At 35.6% G+C, this 20,576-nt stretch overlaps 1 protein-coding gene across 1 annotated transcript; it reads left to right on the top strand.

Moving 5' to 3' along the window:
• The first annotated feature begins 595 nt into the window (after window positions 1-595).
• plat (plasminogen activator, tissue) lies at window positions 596-18,048 on the top strand. The gene is made up of 15 exons (XM_016570816.1): window positions 596-707; window positions 5,423-5,513; window positions 5,606-5,648; window positions 6,917-7,051; window positions 7,625-7,735; window positions 8,913-9,087; window positions 9,293-9,384; window positions 9,458-9,632; window positions 10,381-10,466; window positions 11,473-11,535; window positions 11,659-11,866; window positions 13,085-13,221; window positions 14,114-14,254; window positions 15,154-15,302; window positions 16,901-18,048. Exons 2-15 carry the CDS (start codon window positions 5,451-5,453, stop codon window positions 17,060-17,062), a joined length of 1,740 nt encoding a protein of 579 aa, XP_016426302.1. The 5' UTR covers window positions 596-707; window positions 5,423-5,450; the 3' UTR covers window positions 17,063-18,048.
• The last annotated feature ends 2,528 nt before the right edge of the window (window positions 18,049-20,576 follow it).

The raw sequence follows: 20,576 nt of genomic DNA, 5'->3' as shown, positions 1-20,576 counted from the left end.
GCGTACACTCTCAGAAAAAAAGGTACAAAAGCTGTCACTGGGGCAGCAGTACCTTTTCAAAAGGCACACTTTTGTACCTTTTAGGTACTAATATGAACTGTTTAGGTACAAAGGTGTGCCTTTTTACTTGCCCCAGTGACAGCTTTTGTACCTTTTTTCTGAGAGTGTAGGGTATATAGCTTATCATATTTTGCAATTGTCTTTTTTATATTAAAAAAAGGTAGTTTTTCTTGTGAATTTTTATCTTACAGCTATGTTTCTCAATGTTTTATCGAAATTGCCAGTTATAGCCTATCTCTCCATTCTGATTTTATCTCTTCAACGTCAAAAAAGTCCGAATTGTGAGGTAAAAAAAAATCGCGATTACCATTTTAAGCCTATGTTTCCGTGGCTGACATGGGCTTCATAGCTTTTGCTATCTTTCTTTAGAATAACTGACACTTGATGTTGTCTAATAATGCACTGCCTTGCGTACATACGTGCCCACATAGCCTACTTAGGATCACTGACTCACTGATCTCACACACTTATCGGACATTCCTGTCCCTCTCCCCGCCCCGCATCAGCATCATCACCTCCGGCATAAATATCCTGAGATTCACGAGCTCAGACACAGAGACACGGAGGAGATCCGGAGAGACGCTTTAGTTTGGACGCATTAACGCGCATTGAAGAGGACGCGGAGTACAGCGCACTTGTTTCGAGAGGTGAGACGCGAACACACGCTTTATTTCACGCTTAAACATGTTTCGCTTTATGCATTTGAGTTTAGAACAGGGCTGTGATTCAAAACACAGAGCTGTCTTCCTAGACAGCAGCATTTTGGGGCATCATAAGCGCCGATGATGCCCAAAAATGCTGTCGTAGTTCGCAGCGAACTGGGATTTGAGACACCACCGAGTATGCAATTATTTCACTTACATATTCTACAAAACTGCAAAGTGAATGGAAATTTTTTATTTTTTTTAATATATATATATATAGGCTATATATACATATATATTGACTTGAGGATCAGATTTTTGCTTACCTATCATTACAGTGCATAGCGTACAGTGCATAGCAAAATTGAGCATTTATTATATAAAACCATACTTACTGGTATAATAGTATACAAACTGGGATTTGAGACACTTCCAAAGAGTTATGCACATATTTTACTTACATAGACTACAAATTTGTGTATAGCATTTGAAGAATACATAATGCTCTGTTAACTTGTACATGCGCAGTTGTTTTCTTAAGCAGCTATTTATACCTGATTCTTAAAATTACTTATTTTATACTTGTAAATTGTGATGTCAGGTTGATTCAGTCATTTAATAATATAAATATTGACATGTTATGTAATATACAACTATCATTTAAGTAAAGTCTAGTATGTTTATATTATAGATCTAGTATAAAAGAATGTGATTGTGCGGGTAAGACAGACTTTCAGTCAGTTTTTAAAATGTTTATACATTGTAAATGTTGTAAGTGTGCAGTTGTTGCTTTAATAATCTATTTGTACCTGATTTAAACTTGTGAAAGTGACTTAAGATGGTGCAGCTCAATTGATCTGGTTTGGCTTGAATAAAACCTGTTACTTTAGGTTTAACCACAAGGAGCACTTTGTATTTTCACAGTATATGTATAAAAGGCATATAGTGCTTGAGATCTGCATACTCTAGTACACTGCAGTCATCAGATGTTCATCCAGCACTTACAGTACTCAGACTATCATTCATGTTGGCTCCTTCAGGCTCGCATGATGTTGATGCTCAGGAATTCGTTATTCCCTTAATAACACTCTGCTGTGTGTAAATCCGCTCTTATCTGCACAAGTACGAAACCGCATGCTTGTACCGTGAACGTCCAGCACTGCGCGTCTAAAAACGTAATTCGCATGGGAGATACCGGGTGTCAGACACTTATGACATCCTGAAATATGACCCCCCACTTAATAAGAATCATAGGCTTTATAGATGGACAGATTGAGATTGACTCTTGAAGGACCAGCACCACATCCTCTCGATTGAACTGGTGCTGCGTAATATCATTGCGCCTGCTGCACCCATGGTTCGGCAGCAAAGTTCCTTGATTATTACGCCGGAATGAGAGTATAGTTCCTAGCCATATCAGCCGAGAAAATCGCAACTTTTCATTTTGCATCGGTCTTAGTACACGATGTAACTACAGAAGAGTCAAGTTTTAAATAGGAAAAATATAGAAACTCTTCGGTCATTTTTGAGCGAGATGCTAACGGTCTAATCAGATTCAATGATCTATGCTAAGCTACAGCTAAAAGTGCTACCGCCAGACCCGGAGATCGGCTGAATGGATTCGAAAACAGTAAAACTCAACAGTTTAACTCTAGGGGAGTTGGAAAATGAGCCTATTTTCAAAAATAGTGGAGTGTTCCTTTAAGACTGCTCCTAATCTAAAAAGGCTTGCAAAACTAACCTACCAGACCAGAATGAGTACAAACCGCCTCTGGCTTTTATTGAGATCAGGTTTATGGTGTATGTTTGCAGTCGGCTCACAGTCAGCACATTTACAGCACGCTCTAATGCATAAGCTCTGTGCTTTACAGACACACTTCAGTGCTGGTGGCTCTTTGTTGGTTTAAGTCAGATTCCTTAAAGGCTGCTCATAACTCACCAGATCTGCATATGTGCTGACGTTAACATGTTACTAGTTGTTTTGGCCTCAAATTGCAGGCAGCTTCTCTTATCCTGCGCTCGTTCAGCCCTCGTATTTATCGAGCGCTTACAGATGGACAGATGCAGGACAGATAGACAGACTCGGAATGAGAACGCTGTGTGTGTGTGTGTCTCTTTCTCTCTGCACGCGGTGACTCAGCTTCACTCCTTTATAAGCTTTTTGACTCACTCATCACGTTTGCTGTAATCTATTCGTCTATTCTTCCCTCCCACATGTCTTTCTGTTTGCTGGACAATGGCGCACTGTTCTGCCTTTGGGGCCGAAAGTAAGGAACGGATTTAACACAAATGCACACAAACGTGTGTGTATGTGGATGTCAAATGTTGCATGTTTTCCCTTTGCAACAGTGCAACAACTTGTTCAGTTAAAACATTCTTAAAACAAGATTGGAGAGGTGAAACTGACACATTAATGTGATTTGTTTTGTTACTTTTAAAGATTGTGCCACCTGTTCTCGGTATTGATTTTTATGCTTAAAATGCTGTGAAATCAAGACAAATGGTTATGCATTTGCTTATGTTCTAGATGCATCTACTGAAGTCTTTATATGTTGTGCAGTTAACTCTCTCATGAACGTGTCTTGTTTTTAGGATGTTTAGATATTTTTGACTGTAAACTAAAAAATACTGTCAAGTTTGAAGACAGAAATACTCTGAAGTCTGAGCTTCGAGATGTTTGAAGACAAAAATACTCATGTTTGAGGTTGAAGAAATTTGCAGTCAAAAATTCTCAAATTTGAGGTTGAAGTTTGAAGAGAAAATACACAAGTCTGAGGCTGAAGAACTTTGAAGATAGATATACTCTTAAGGTTGAGGTTGAAGTTTATAGACAAAAATACTCAAGTTTGAAGACGTTTGAAGACAAACAAAAAATACTCATAAATTTGAGGTTGAAGAAGTATGAAGACTGAAATTCTCAAGTTTGAGGTTGAAGAAGGTTGTAGACAAAATCCTCTTAAGTTGAGGCCGTTGCCAGTCTGTGGTTTTATATGCATGTGACTCAGAAAGAGAGAGTTCATACTGACTCACGAGAGCTGCTGCACATTGTGAATGAGGTCAAATATTAAGGATACCAAGAGAGTAGAACGGAAGGAAAGGCAGTTGAGAGGGGGGAAAGAAAGAGAGGGTGAGGTTTTACAGCAGTGCCATTCTGCAGACGCTCGGCTCGCATCAGGTCAGACAGATCCGCTTGTGTTGTTTCTGCTGAGTCTGTGTGTGTTGTGGAGGGGTTTCTGTCTCATGGGTGTGTGTGTGTTTTCTGTCTCTCGTGTCAGCTGGCTCCATATGTTTCCTGCACAACATGCTCCCTGTAACGTCTCGCGCCCGTAATGAACATGCAACTAACCGCTGCATTATACTGCACGAGTGCTGACTTTATGTGCATGTGTTTTTGTATTTGCTTTTAACTTAGTGGCAGATGTTTATTCTGTCAAATAAACAGATGCAAGTGAGTCAGCCATTGACATACAGTGATCTTGGAAGAATTTGATGAGAAATGTGTGAGTTTATATTGAGATCTCTGACTTTTTTATCTCAGACTTTGTTAGCTTGGCAAATATGAGCACAGTTTGAGACCTTATTGGAATATATACTGAAACATTAGAAGAGATGCATGTGAGATTACTGGGGGATTTTTCTCTAGAGAAACATCTCCATTCACAATTGTGTTTAGGAGAAGCAGCTGCGATTTCATAGAAATCAACAGGTGTGTTTCTATTATTCACTCATCAGGGATTTCCCACTTTAAGTCAGTGATGACTGAATAATAATTGTTAAAAATGTACAACCGTTGCGCTGAGGAAAGCTGGATAAACTGGTTAGGTTGTAATCTAGTAGATACAGTGTGCATTGTTCTGTTCTTGCATGCGTTTTTGAGATTTTGCCCTTGAAATGTTAAAATAAAAAAAATATATTTTTTTTACATTAGTTTTTTACATTAGTTGCATGTATTTCATTGTGAATGTGTTTTTTTTTTAATCCAAACACATATTACTGTTAAATAGTTATTTCATATTAATTTTTTTTTTAGCTGGTGATCCTCACAGACATTGTGTGCCTCAGAAATGCTTCCTTGTTTTCTCAAGTCACACACAAATACTGCATCATCATCTGTGTTTACAAGGCACTGCAGCCAACAGGAAGAGACCCATAAACGTCCTGTCCAGCTTCATCACACACACACACACACACACACACACAGAGTGGCTCAAAGAAAGTCTTTGTGTGTGTGTGTGTGTGTGTGTGTGTGATGTGGTTCATTACTAATTTCTTTTCAGAAGCAGAAACTCTTTTCTCTGTTTTGTGGTTCTTGTTAAAATCTCTGTTCCACACGGGACACTCACAATGTCAGACAAAAGAAAAACAGATCATGAAGCCATTAAACCCTTTCTTTATTTAGACTAAAAATGCCCACACATTACCACAAAACTTTGTTTCAAAGTGGAAACAGATTGTCATTGCATTTCTGCTGATGCCATGACCCATTTTTGTGTAATAAGAACCAGTGTTATGTTAGTATCAATTTATAGTTTTTATTTTTCCATTTCAAGTTTTAAAGATTTAGTACTGTTGTTTTTGCCATTTTTAATATTTAAAAAAAATATTTATATATATTTTTATTACTTTTTAATTTCATTTTTTCCATGAATATATAAAAAGCAATGTCTGAGCAATATAATTTTAATATGAAATGTGTAACAAACCTTTCTGTTTTGCAGGAGTTTACAGAGAAACCTTCAGGTCAACATGAATTTATTACTAAACCTGCTGTTGCTGCTTTTTGCTTTTTGCTGTGCTGCAGATCCCAAAGTAAGTGTGTGTGTGTGTGTGTGTTAGTGAGAGAGAAAGAGAGATGTTAATGCATGATATCTGGATTGAACAACATTCTGCATCTCTGACAGGTGCTCAATATCAGACAGAAGAGAGGCACGCGCACATATAGAAGTGAGTTTTATTCTGACCTCTCAACTTCATCTCTGGCTGTGATGCATGTATTGCATGTTATTTCTGCAGTAGGCCTATTATTGTGCTAATTTCCTCTATGCATGGAATACAACACTGGCATATTCACATGACCAGCAAAACACTTCTGCTGGTGTAACCATAGACTGTATAAAAGGGTGTAACACATCCAACGATAGACAGACAGATAGATAGATAGATAGATAGTGGCGAAAAAACATTGCGTAGTCTAAAGCGCGATTAGCAGTAGAGTTCCGTTTGACCGTATTTGACGAAAATAATGTTTTTTTTTTCACGACAAATAGTCATTAGTAAGTATTTTTACATTGCTTACGACGGGTTTCCTAATCAAGGCTGGCTTAAGCATTCAGTATCATATTTGTCAGTAGCTTTTGTGTCTAAATTTGAAATATTTGAATTGAAATATCAATTGCATCTTTTGACTGTAACGCTACTAACCTAACTTTCAGTAGCGTTAACAGTAAATTAAAGACAGCTGTGTTATATTGTGTAATATGCTGTTATGGCTTTTCTAATAATAACTAGCTACCTTTACCAACGAGTAGCGCTGTAGCCCGACCTAGATTTATAAGTGGCAATGAAAAGTCCAATTCATTGTAGTGATTTGGTTCATTCAAACAGTTTATGTAATTGAACAGATTTAGAATCGATTCGAATCCCACAATGTTTTTAAATCGGTTATATGTAAATTAAGATGTTTTTTTTTGTTGTTGTTGTCGTTTCTTTTGATACTGTTCCATACTGTCATCTTAACTGAGTTCATTCATATGGCTCTTGATTAAATCATTATATATCAATTCTACTTATAATTTGACTCATATGACTGCCAAAAGTATTTTTAAAATTGATTAAAAATGGAATGTTTTTGTTTTCAAGATGGTAACTGTAATAGTAAGCTGTATAATGTATACGGCAAACAAATGCAGTCATATCCTCAGTATGTTGTTGTCCATTAGGGGGCGCTGTGTACACAGGAAAAACATACATGTCACACATTCACAAGCAGAACTTCAGCTTTCATGACAAACACATCAAGACTGTGTCTTCTGCTCAGAACGCTGTCTTTCATTCCAGACTGAAGCACCTTTTGACCTTTGTTTGTTTCTGTCCTCTCTGTCTTTCCCCAGTCTGATGTGGAGGAGAAGGCTTGAGTCATTTCATTTGCATCTATCCCTGACCACAACCATTATGTCTTAATTTCCTTGTCATTTTGTGTCTGTGTGTGTCAGACGCTTGTGTGGACGCTAATTCGGCCGCGGTCAGAGACATTGGGGCGACGTGGTTGCGATGGAAGGCTCAGAAAGTTGAATTCTGCCGCTGCGCCGTTCGAGCAAGAGTACGCTGTCATGAGATACCGGTGACCAGTGAGTGATCACACGCTCTGTCATAAAGATCTGTATAATAGACTTACCTTTTTTAAAGAAAAAGGACCATTTACTGTTTTATTGATAAAATAATAAGTGTATATAAAGTACACAAGGTGTATGTTTTATGTTTCCCTTTGTGTGTGTGTTTCTGTTCACTGAATGAAAAACACAGCATTTCTGCAGCACCACCTGTTTTAGTTCAAATCATTTCAATTTGAGAGTAAAGTCACACAGAGCGTCTCCTCCCCATGAGTCACCCTCTGGTCACGGAAAAATCACTGGAATTAAAAACGTGTGATTTTGAATTATGCCACAGTATGATCCGTACGACGACTTGACCACAATTTATTGATCCTTATGTTGTAAAAGTTGTTCTATTTCTGAATATAAAATGATGTAATCATTATGCAAAACCACTTTACACCCAATTAATTACGAATACTTTGGAAAGACCAAAAATGTTCGTAGCAAACGTAGAATAGCATTTCTAAGCAATAAAATAAATGTCATTTATTAAACTCAGAAACAGTCTGCGATGGACACCCAGATGTTTATTGTTCTGTTTTTCAGAATGTTTCGTGTCTAAGTGTTATAATGGAGGGACGTGTAAAGAAGCTGTTTACTCCAGTGACTTCATCTGCCAGTGTCCGCCCGGGTTTACAGGCACACAGTGTGAAATCAGTAAGTCATCAGCAATTGACCTTGTAGCAAATACTGCTATTTATCACTGTTTAGAGGTTTTTAGTTATACAAATTTTTTTTTTTTTTTTTTACTATTTTTCGTGAGCTAGTATAACTAGTATAATTTACTAACTTAAAACTTATTTTAGTATCATTAGTTGCTAATAAATATAGAGTAACTAGTATAACTTATTTTAGCATCATTACTTGCGAGTAAAACGTAACTAGTACTATTTTTAGTGTATCATTTCTTGCTAGTAAAATAAGTGTAATTAGTATAACTTACTATTTTTAGTATCAGTAGTTGCTTGCATAATTAGTGTAACTAGTACACTAACTAATAGTTAGTACACTTACTGTTGTTAATAGTATTAGTTGCTAGTAAAACTAATATAACTTACTGTTTTTAGAATTATTAGTTGCTAGTAAAATTTGCATAATTAGTATACCATACTAGTTTTAGTAGTATTATTTGCCAGTATAACTTCCTATTTTTAGCATTATTTGCTAGTAAAATTGGTAGAACTAGTATGACATACTATTTTTAGTACTATTTATTGCTAGTAAATTAGTATACCTAGTGTAACTTACTCTTTTAAGTATAATTAGTTTAACGAGTATAACTTACTAACTTGTAACTAAGTAACATAACTTTTTTAGTATCATTAGTTGCTTATAAATGTAGTGTAATTAGTATAGCTTACTATTAGTATCTACTTACTAGTATAGTATTAGTATCACTACTTGGTAGTAAAATTAGTGTAACTAGTAAAACGTACTATTTTTAGTGTATCATTACTTGCTAGTAAAATAAGCGGAATTAGTATAACTTACTAATTTTAGTATCATTATTTGCTAGTAAAACTAGTATAACTTTGTATTTTTAGAATTATTAGTTGCTAGTAAAATTAGCGCAATTAGTATAACATACTATTTTTAGTAGTATTAGTTGTCAGTGTAACTTACTCTTTTTAGTATTATTAGTTGCTAGTAAATTAGTATAACTAGTGTAACTTACTCTTTTAGTAGTATTATTAGTTACTATCACCCTTATTGAGATTCTCTTTGGGTTTTACACGTGTAAATCATTCAACAAAAGCATACAACAGTTGATAATTGATAACATAAATGTTAATAAGTCTAATTTTGATGGTATGTTTTCTTGTGTTTCTCTCAGACACAACTGAGCGATGTTCCAGGGGTCAGGGGTCGGGTTACCGTGGCACCTGGAGCATGAGTGTGTCAGGACTGGAGTGTATTAACTGGAATTCCAGCTCACTCCGAGGGAAGAAGTTCACCGCCAGGAGACCAGAGGCAAACACACTGGGACTGGGAAATCACAACTACTGCAGGTGCACACGCACTTCCTCCAGCCTTTATTCGCAGATGCATGAAATGAAACACTGGTGTCATATTGCTCTTCCGTGCAATTTGCAAATTGTTTTCACAATGCTTTTAAACCAAAAAAATTATTTTTGCTTTCATGCATTGAGCTGCATTGTGTTGTTTGTGAGTATATTAATAATAATCATGTTTGGGTTGTGTTTTATTCCTCAGGAATCCAGATGGAGACGCTAAACCCTGGTGTTACGTTTATAAAAAGGCTCAGATCTCATGGGAGTTCTGCTCTTTACCGACCTGCATAATCGGTACAAACACTCAACACACACAGACATGCATATCCATATCCATATAGTGTGTACTAATGGCGTGTTGTTTCAGACCCCTATCTAGAGTGCGCACGGGGATCCGGTCAGACCTACCGAGGGACGAAAGCCGTCACCCGCAGCGGTTTGAAGTGTCTGTCATGGGATTCACCTGCAGTGTCTCGAAAGATCTACAACGCATGGAGGTCCGACGCCAGAGAGATCGGCATCGGCAGCCACAACTTCTGCAGGTACAGTGAATTATGCATTGAATTAAATTAGAAATGCGTTAACATTAACTAGTTCCAGCTTTCACGCCAGGATGTGTTTCTTTATAAATTTGACATGTTGTGATTGAACGTTTCTTTAAACTTCAGCACAATTAAAAAAAAAAAAAAAAAAACCCTTATTAAATTTCTTTGCATAACAAACATGCATCATTGTTAAACACAACTCAAAGTCAAACTCAAAAAAATATATATATGTGTGTGTAAACATTTTTTAAAATATTTTTTTTGTAAGAGAAATAAATACTAAAATAAATAAAAGCCAATTATAACACATTAAAATAGAAAACCTAAGCAGTGCTTAATATATATTGCAAGTAATTTAGAAAGTTTTAAGGCATTTTTTTTTCAGCTGCTTTAAGGATTGAAATTATAAATTCATTTTTAAATGCCACAAAACTTGGAGCAATGCACATTTGTGTAAATAAAACTTACATATAATCAAAATATTATTACACAAAAATTCAACGTCTTTGTTTTGCATAAAAACACCATATATATGTATCTATATCAAAGTACCATTACTGTATCATAAAGTCAGTCACAACATTGCTTTAACCATAGTTAAAGCGTTTCTGTTCACTTCGTAGGCCCAACAACAGCTCTTAACCTTTAAGTGTGATAAAAACACTGTAAAGTCTCATCCTCAATGTTCCTAAAGCATCAGAAATCAGGTCTCCATCTCTAACTCTCTGGCTGTTTCCCCTCACAGGAACCCGGATGGTGACCTGGGCCCCTGGTGTCACGTCTATAAAGGGTCTCAGTTGACCTGGGAGCTCTGTGACGTCCCTAAGTGCCGTAAGTCTGCACTGCTGCCATGACAGCTGATCAATACAATACATGAGTCACTGATGCACTTCACTGTTTAGTCTTGGAGGGATTGAAGGTTTCCCCAAACAAGGGTTAGCATTTGTATCATTTCCACCATTTTTGTGGAGAGACGTTTACAGCATTTTGGAAGTATTCCACCAAATAAAAGCTTGTTTTTTTTTTTGTATCATAGAGATTATTAATAAATAAATAAATAGATAGATAGATAAATATTTTAGTAATTTTGTTGTGTTTTCATCATTTCTATTAGTCATTGTTTTTTAATGTCAGTAGTTTTTATTTTTATTTTGGTTTTAGTTTTTTTAGTCCAATAACTCAGTTTTTAGCTAAACTAAATGAAAATGAGAAATGTTGCTTTGACAACTAGCTGAATTTTTTAAAATATTATTTCAGTTAATGTCTGTTTTTATTTCAAGCAATGAAAATCTTTTTTATTGGTTTAGTTAATGATAATAACCTTGTTAGATATATTTAAAGCCGTAAAATGTTTGAAAGTGAAGAATTTAAGACAAATAGTAGTATTGTAACTTTTTATTTTATCTCACAATACAATTGTAATTTACCACAGTAATATATTTGTTAATTTTTATAATCAGCTAATAATAATAATAATTATTATTATATGATAATAATAATAATTATTATTATTGTTATTATTATTGATTTGACTAATTAATAAAAATAAGTGAATAAATAACACAAAATTAAATAAACGGATAATAAAGATAAAAATAATTATTATTGTTGTCATGCTTTAACTAATATAATAATAATTATTATTATTATTTTTTTATTATTATTATTCAATTGAATTTTAGTTCCTAAAATAGCTGAGTGAATGTAATGTGGACTCAATATGCGCCACGTTTAGGTTAAAATTTGCCCTTAATCATTTAAATCAGTCCTGACATATTAATTTTTCTAAATTTTGTGTGTGGGTGCTTTTTTAACAGTATTTGTCTTGCTTCCACAGCGAGGAAAACTCCGTCAATCACCACACTTGGCCCAAGAGCCCCGATAACCACCAACACTCAAGGTGAGACGGTGAAAGATAACTAGACTTTTATATTTTGTAAAGAAAGCGAGTGGTGTTTTCTCTCACATGTGTGACTCTGTTTTTTTCGGGATTGTGATCTCTTGAGTGTTTTCTGGCGCTCAGGTTCCTGCGGTCAGCGGGTTGAAGCTCCTTCAAACTCTCTGCCCATGTTCAGGATTCGTGGAGGTCAGGTCAGCGATATCAGAGAGCAGCCGTGGCAGGCTGCCCTCACCGTCTATCTGCCACGCGCTAAATCATACAACTTCCTCTGCGGCGGTGTCCTCATCGACTCCTGCTGGATCCTCACCGCCGCTCACTGCTTCCTGGAGAGGTGTGTGTGTGTGTGTGTGTGTGTGTGTGTGTGTCAGTTTCACTTCCTACTTAAAGGGTTAGTTCACCCAAAAATGAAAATTCTGTCATTAATTATTCACCCACGTGTTGCTCCAAACCCGTAAGACCTTCGTTCATCTTCGGAACACAATAAGAAAACAAAAATAACGACTTTATTCCACATTTTCGTCTCTACTGCGTCACTTTGGACGCGCGTTCACGACAGTATCATGACGTGAGCCTGTGGCGGCGCTGACCCAGATCCGGCGTAATGACTAAATAAAGTCGTTATTTTTGTTTTCCTCGTATTCTCGTAGCTTCATAACTTTACAGTTGAACCACTGATGTCACACGGACTACTTTGTCGATCATCTCGGTACTTTTCTGGACCTTGAACGTGGTAGTTACCTTGCTGTCTATGGGAGGCTCAGAGAGCCCTCAGATTTCATCAAAAATATCTTAAATTGTGTTCCGAAGATGAACGAAGGTCTTACGGGTTTGGAACGACACGAGGGTGAGTAATTAATGACAGAATTTGGGTGAACATTTTTGGGTGAACTAACCCTTTAATATATCACATTAAAGATAGATTAACTTGAGATGCAAATGTAAATGAACGACAAACTGAACAAAAGGAAGCAAGTTTATGCTTAAAACAAGAACAAATATAATATCAATAGGATATATGAAAGCTTCCCTTTTAACTAAGTAGATTTTTTCAGATCCATTGTGTGTACATTAATGAGGAAAAAAAATTAACTTAAATGATTTTAGCAAATGGCTGCAATATAACAAAGAGTGAAAAATTTAAGGGGGTCTGAATACTTTCCGTACCCACTGTATGTTCTTGTTTTAATCAAACTCACTTCATTTTGATCAATTTCTTTCTTTATTTTTTGTATTCAAGCCTTTTTTCTTTTATAAAATGAATTAAAAAGTAATGGGAACCAATTGAAAATGTATGTTTGAATGTTTAAAGTATTGCTAATGCAACTCATTGTGCAAACATTTAAATTGACTAGATGTGTTTCCTTCAGTTTATTGCTTAAATATTCTTTTCTTGGTCTGATAGTCCTAAATCTACCTTCATAAAACCTGCAGAAACCCTATAATGGGAAAAAGGGGAATTTATGTTTTAAAGATTTTTTCTGAAAACAAGACAAAGATCTTGAAGTTTTAAAAATGTATGTATTTATTATTTTTAATAATCTGTGTTCAGATTTGATGAGAATCGTCTTCGAGTGGTTCTGGGCCGAACCTTCAGGCTTCAGAACTCCAGCAGCGAGCAGATCTTTGACGTGGAGAAATACTGGATTCATGAGCAGTACGACGACGAGACGTATGACAATGATATCGGTGAGACTTCAAATCATTCACTGACAAATCACACACACTCCACTAGAATCCATTCTGCACTCTTACACACAGAAAACAGATCCTGATGATTATTACGATCATCAGCTCACAGTCAGCTGGTGGCAGGGCTGCTGTTATTATATGCTTTTATATTTTATGTATATATATTTTTATATATATTTAAATATACACTAGTGTTTAAAAATTTGGGGTCAGTAGGGTTTTTTATGGTTTTAAGTCTCTTCTGCTCACCAAAGCTGCATTTATTTGATTAAAAATGGCGTAAAAATAGGGAAATATTATTAGAATTCAATGTGAATGTGAACAATGTGAATATCTGTTAAAATGTAATTTATTTCTGTGATGCGCAGCTGAATTTTCAGCATCATTACTCCAGTCTTCAGTGTCACATGATCTTCAGAAATCATTCTAATATGCTGATTTGCTGCTCGAGAAACATTTCTGATTATTATCAATGTTCAAAACAGTTGTTACATTGTATTTTTCAGGATACTTTGATGAATAGAAAGTTCAAAATTTAAAATAGAACTCTTTTGAAATGTCTTTATTGTCACTTTTGATGAATTTAATGCATCCTTGATGAATAAATGTATTTTCAGTAGAATCTTTCTGACCCCAAACTTTAGAATGGCAGTGTGTTTAATATTATAATTTAGACTTTAGAAAAACAATCTATTGACTAATCCTAAAAGAGGTTTTGATATTGTTTGTGTTTATGAAATGTGGATTTTCTCTTACGTGTTTTATAATAGCACATACTAATAGAGTATATTAGCATGTACTGTAATTTGGTAATCATTTCAGTATTTATAAAGTTATAAATGTCATTTGAGTTGTGAGTGATTTCCTGTCTTCTTCTTCGTGTCTTCAGCTCTGCTCAAGTTGAAGAGTGAGTTCGGTATCTGTGCCGTTCACTCTCCAGAAGTTCTGCCTGCATGTTTACCAGAACCTAACCTGGTTTTACCGGATTGGACGGAGTGTGAGATCTCTGGTTACGGGAAAGAGGAAGAGTGTAAGATTTCTTATCAGAAGTACTGTGTGCCACACGTACATATCTCACTGCAAAAAAAAATGTACCTGTTTTTTTTAAACATTTTTTTTAATTCAAATTTGTAGAATCTATCTAAAACTCCTTCAAAGAAGATCCATTTACATGAGAAGCAACACTGCACAAGAAATTAAGACTTCTTTTAATAGATGCGAGTGTATTTTGTCTTACCGCACTGGTAGATTCTTTCACATGCTTTAAAAATGAGTGAAAGCATCTGCTGTTGCTGTAAAAATAATTAATAATAATAATTTTAAAAAAATTATGAAAATAAGTGAAAAATCTGCCGGTGGAGTAAGACAAAATTATTTTTTTTAAATGGGAAAGACACAATTCTTTATTAAGAATAAGTGAAAAATCTGCCAGAGCAGTAAGAATTTATTTATTTATTTTTAATAAGTGAGAGCATCTGCCAGTGCAGTAAAAATACATGAATAAATAAGTAAGTGAAAAATCTGCCAGCACAGTAAGACAATAAAAAAAAAAAAAAAAAATTTAAATAAGAGAAAAGCTACCAGTACAGTAAGACAAAAATTAAAAAGTCAAAAATACATTTTAAAAGTGAAAAATCTGCCAGTGCATTAAAAGAATACATTTATAAAAGTGAATGAATCTGCCAGTGCAGTAAGAAAAAATAACATTTTAAAAACAAGTAAAAAGGCTTAAACCAGTCTTAAAATCTTGTGCAGTGTTGCTTAAGTAAACTTACCTTGTTTGAAGGATTTTAAGGTATTTTAACTGAAAAACAAGATAAAAACACTCATTAAGATTTTTTGCAGTGCTTCTTGATAGTCCAAATAACACTAAAGTGTCTGAGGAACTTTATGATCATTTTTCTTTCTTCTTGTCGTCGTCTCTCTCAGTTTCTCCGTTTTACTCGGAGCGAATTAAGCGCGGTCGGGTGCGCTTGTGGCCGCAGGAACAGTGTGTCCCGGAGAAGCTGGCTGGCCGTCTGGTGACCCCAAACATGCTGTGCGCCGGAGACACGCGCGGCCTGGACGACGCCTGCAAGGTGACCACACATTTACATTTACATTTAGTCATTTAGCAGACAAACCACACATTCAGCCTCGGCTTACATTACCAGTGTTGGGGAAAGTTACTTTTAAAAGTAATGCATTACAATATTGTGTTACTCCCTAAAAAAGTAGCTAATTATGTTACATAGTTACTTTTTATGGAAATTAATGCGTTTGAGTTACTTTTTAAATCTGGGCAGGGCTTGCTTGTTTGTTTTTAATATAAAAAAGTTATTTTACAAATGTAAAAGCCCTTTCACACCAAAAGTGAAATGAATGAGCCTCAGGCTGAAGGAAATGTAAATTCACGTCTGTACAATAGAGGGCGCAGCTCAGACAAATCACATGAAGAATATGACACAGGAGAAGAAAAGTTCAACACTATTCAGCAATAACACAAATGAAACACGTCATTTTTGCTTATTAGTATGGCTGAATTGGATCATCGAAGGTCAGTAGCAAAGACATTGGTTAATAAAATAGGATTAAATACATAAACGATATTTGTCTTATTTAACCCTTGTGCATCAATTAAAAAAAGTTACATATAGGTCCATTGTGGACAAAAATGTCCATGTCATAAAAACTTGAAGCTTGGGAGCACAGAGTTAAGTTTGGTCTCATTTTAAAAGAAGACCCATGGCAGATTATTGTTGAAGTAAAAAAACTTTAAAAAGTGAAACCAAAAAAAAGTTATAACACATACAAACCACACTCTGACATCCATACCAACACACCCACACAATTATAGCTGCATTATTTATCCAATTGGCTCTATAATATGCAGAAGCAGAAAACAGGAATAAAGCGAGTATTTGCTTTATAGGCCAAACCTGAAAAAAATGGCACCATCTGGTAAAAAATAGTCAAAAATTTAATTTTAAAGCCTTGCCAACTGAATGAAAGCCTATTAACAAAAAATGCATCATTTTACAGTTAAATGGCAAAGCAATTAAAAATAGCAGATTTAATGGGTTTCAATGGGGACATTTTTGTCCTTAAGGTCCTGAGAGGAAAAAAATGTTGTACCGAGTGCAAAACAGATTTATTAAAGGAAATTGAAGTGAAATAGTAAAATTCCAATAAAAATACACACCTGTGCCAAAATTTATGCATTTGGCAATAACACAGGCAAAATGATAAAAAAATTTAAAAAAAACTGAAAAAGACAAAAATGTCCAAAAGGTTGCACAAGGGTTAACTATTGCAGGTTTGCATAATGATCTGAGTTTGCATTTGACTGTTTTTATTCATTTTGAGGAATACTGAATCTGTTTAGGTGCAGGTGAGATGAGTAAACATGTTCATATTTAGTCTAGAACTACAGTAAGATCATGTTCACACAACGCTCTGCACTTACTCCCGATTTCTCTCAACATGGCAACACCAGAGCTGTCAGTCAATACATGGGAAAACAAAGTAACTGGAGTTACTTTTTAAAAAAGTAACTCAGATATTTCCTTCTTAAATTAAAAAGTAATGTGTTACTTTACTAGTTACTTTAAAAAAGTAATGCGGTAACCCCAACACTGTGCGTTACGTGAATGATTTGTGCGTGTTGATTGATCGGTTTCTTCTGCTCGTTCTTCAGGGGGATTCCGGTGGTCCTCTGGTGTGTCCCAAAAATGGCAGGATGACTCTGATGGGTTTGATCAGCTGGGGTGACGGCTGCGGGAAGAAAGACACGCCTGGCGTTTACACGCGTGTCACAAACTACACAAACTGGATCTCCAGCAAGATGAGAGCGAACTGAGACGCAAACGAACAGCATTCGCACAAAATACAGTGACTGTCGGGTACGGAAAATAAGGTGATGGGGAAAACGCCTCGCATTCACCGACCTTCACACCTACTGGACTACATTTGACCTGCTCTCTGGGTTTGAGTGGCATTTAAGGAGGAGACGTGGGAATAGGACAGATGCTGCGAGTCAGTCATTGTAGATCATGTTTCACACGGGACGAGAAATCTGACTCCAAAAACTGTTTTTAATTTACAACACACAACGTGGCCTTCAATTTACAAAAGGACAACATGAGAAATGCATGATAATAAGGGTGCTAAAGTGCAAACTCTGATGCACAAGATCTATTAAAAGTACTTTGTTTTAAAATGATAATGGATTTAGAGGCACTTTCGCTTTACTTTTAAATAGTGAAGATGTGAGTGAGCGACTGATGGCACTTTTGAATGTTATGTGACGCTTTATAATGCTTGTTAAATCGTAATTATTTTTAACACTAAACATCTGCTGGGTCAGAGAGACGTTCGTTTTGGTGGTCAGTGTTGCTGCGTTGATCCAAACACATTCATTTGACTGTATTTAATACGACTTGTTTGACTGCAAAATGTCTTTAGCGACCCAGATCTAATATTATTGCAGACTTTAGATGTTGGGATGCATATTAAGTTAATATTTAACTATTTAACATCTTTTATACAATTTTATACACATGAGCAGCTAGTGCTAAATTATTGTTTTTATACAGTAAATGCTTGTATGCTATTTTCCCCTGACATTTTATAAAACGTGAAATGGAAACTGTTCTTTTGTCTTCTGTATGAAAATATTTATTTCAGATTCAGAAGATGATCTTTTTTTTTCCAGCAAGTGTTTTGTGAATTCACACTGTCTATTTAGTCAAACTGGATAATGGGTGAGTGATTTCAGTAAAAACTGCGAAAGTTACAAAATAAAAGTCATTTCAGAGACTTCAGGAGTCTTGCAGCAAAAGCTAATATCCTTGTGTTTATTTCCTTTAAATAAAACATATGGAAGCCTGTTTCCGCCACTGAATAAAAAATGAAAAAAGTAATTGTGACTTAGTTTTTATCTAACAATTCTGATTTTTTTTTCGTGCAATTCCGAGTTTACATCTCGCAATTCTGCCTTTTTTCTCTTCATTGTGTGATACAAACTCACAATTCTGCCTTTTATTTCTCAAAATTGCGATATAAACTCGAAGTTGTACGAAGTCAGTATTGCATGATATAAACTCACAACTAAAAATTGAGCTAAACTCGCAATTCTGAGAAATAAAGTCTGAATTGCGTGATATAAAGTCACAGTTGTAACAAAAAAAGATATATTTCACAATTGTGACTTTTTTTCTCAGAATTGCGAGTTTATATTATATTAATAGCTGCAACTGCGAGATTTAAACTCGCAATTGCAAGGAAAAAAGTCAGATTTGCGAGAAAAACAAGTCACGAGTGATATAAACTCACAATTGCGAGAAAAAAACTAAAAATTGAGCTAAACTCGCAATTCTGAGAAATAAAGTCAGAATTGTGAGATTTAAACTCATAATTGTGATATATCTCGCAATTGTGACTTTATAACGCAATTGCGAGTTCGTCACAATTCTGAGAAATGAAGTCAAACTTGCGATATAAACGAAGTTGCGAGTTATAAAGTCATTATTGCATGATATAAACTCACAATTGCGAGAAAAAAAAAAGTCGGAATTGGAGATTTTATCTTGCAATTTTGACTTTTTCCCTTGCAATTGCAAGATTGTACGCCGCTAGTCTGACTTTATAACTCACAATGATGAGTTTATATCACGCAATTCTGAGAAAAAAGTCTGAATTGTGAGTTTATATCTCTCTATATATTGTGAGATTAAAAAAAAAAAATCTTTTTTTTTTTAATTTAGTGGCAGAAATGGGCTTCCATAAAAACATGCTCTCTAAGTCTGGGAAATTGTCCTAAAAAGACAGAACTAATTAAAACCGTAGGTGATTAAAAATCATGCAATGACGACATTATTTTATAAAGCCGTCTCACACTGGTGTCTGGTCCTGATGAAGCAGTCTGGTATAAAATAAGAATTTCTTCTCATAGTTGAATGGGTTTCAGGACAGTGGAGGCCAAACTCTGCAGCTGCTGACAAAATCTGGTCATTGGTTTCCATATTTCATAGAAAAACTTGCATGCAACATGCAACATCTACTGAACAAAGTCATGGAGCAGCAGCAGGAAACACACCGAGCACTAATGATCACGAAACCCAACAATGAGAGTTTTAATCATTTGCTTGTTTTCATTTTCTTACTGTTTGAGTTCACAAGATTTCTTCCTCATAATTTCAGTGCGATCCTCATACACAAATATCAAAAACAGAAAAATTAAGACAATGTCAAAACAGCAGCAGCGGATTGCCTTTCACGCAAATGAAGGACGAACAAGGAATTCCACGAGAACAGATAATAAATCTGAACTTTTCTTACACATTCATTTCATAGTTTGCTTCACACATACACAGACACTTGCATTTTGTTGAACCACCAACATATATAATCTAAAGTTCGGCGGTGATGAGCATTTATTCATGTCTGTTTCTCTCAGCCAATTTTTGACTCAGTCCTATGGTGATACCAGTTTAATTTTCGTGACTTTAACAGAGAAGATGTCAGTATTATTCGCTCTTAAGAAACTCTCCAGCACTTTGCCAACCTGAGGAAAAAAATGACTGGAAGTGAGAAAACAGCAGGTTCAGAAGCAGCAGCGCACAATAAAGCTGTGTCCCAATTCACATAGAAGATGCACTTTTATGGTTCAGAACAACAAGCAATAATGTAGGATTTCTAATCAGGCACAGAATAGAAACGCTAAAAAAGTTCTTTTAGCCAAAAAAATCACTTTGGGGCCTTAAAGGAACATGACGCCACACCTGTTCACTATCAACTTGATTGTAGAATGACTGAGGCTGAAACTTGATGCTAGTGATTTGTTTTATAGTTTGTCTAAACACAGGTATCCTTTTGTTTACATAGCTAAAACTGTCGATCATAGGCGGAGTGTGTGTAAGGCTGGCCATGGGGACTTGGGGCAAAAATGCCACTAAATTGGACAAAAATGCCCCTGCACAAACAAATTTAATCTATTACGTCTGTTGCTAACAAAGTGAATATGAATAGACCGTGTCGATTGCGGCATTAAGTTAAGATCTGCTCATGTTGCACCGTATTTCATTTTAGGCGTTTTTACAGTGTTGCGCATTTTAACCAATCACACACATATCTGTTGAGCTTAGGAATGCAATGGCCAATCAGAAGCGTTCAGATGAGTCATCGTTGAAACAGATCAGTTTTGTTGAGTGTGCGCGCGTTCGCCGACTGAATTCCGGACTCTTGCGAATTCTCTCATCATAAACAACAAAGCGCAGATGTACATACAATGTAAGTAAGAGATTCATTTAACAGTGTATACAGCTTCAGTGATTATAACGATAGTTTTGTTTTTTTGAGAGTGCTTAAACTCG

Source organism: Sinocyclocheilus rhinocerous, unplaced genomic scaffold (genome assembly GCF_001515625.1).
Source record: "Sinocyclocheilus rhinocerous isolate Xijiao unplaced genomic scaffold, SAMN03320098_v1.1 scaffold1223, whole genome shotgun sequence".
NCBI lineage: Eukaryota > Metazoa > Chordata > Actinopteri > Cypriniformes > Cyprinidae > Sinocyclocheilus > Sinocyclocheilus rhinocerous.
Note: the sequence above shows the minus strand (reverse complement) of the source record. Positions and strands in the feature narration are given on the sequence as shown.

What these genes read in the sequence shown, in the direction of transcription:
- plat (XM_016570816.1), top strand. Translation starts at nt 5,451, where the DNA reads ATGAATTTATTACTAAACCTGCTGTTGCTGCTTTTTGCTTTTTGCTGT. An exon ending in TTTACCGACCTGCATAATCG is followed by an intron (nt 9,385 to 9,457) that starts GTACAAACACTC and finishes GTGTTGTTTCAG; the next exon opens with ACCCCTATCTAGAGTGCGCA. An exon ending in GCCTGGACGACGCCTGCAAG is followed by an intron (nt 15,303 to 16,900) that starts GTGACCACACAT and finishes CTCGTTCTTCAG; the next exon opens with GGGGATTCCGGTGGTCCTCT.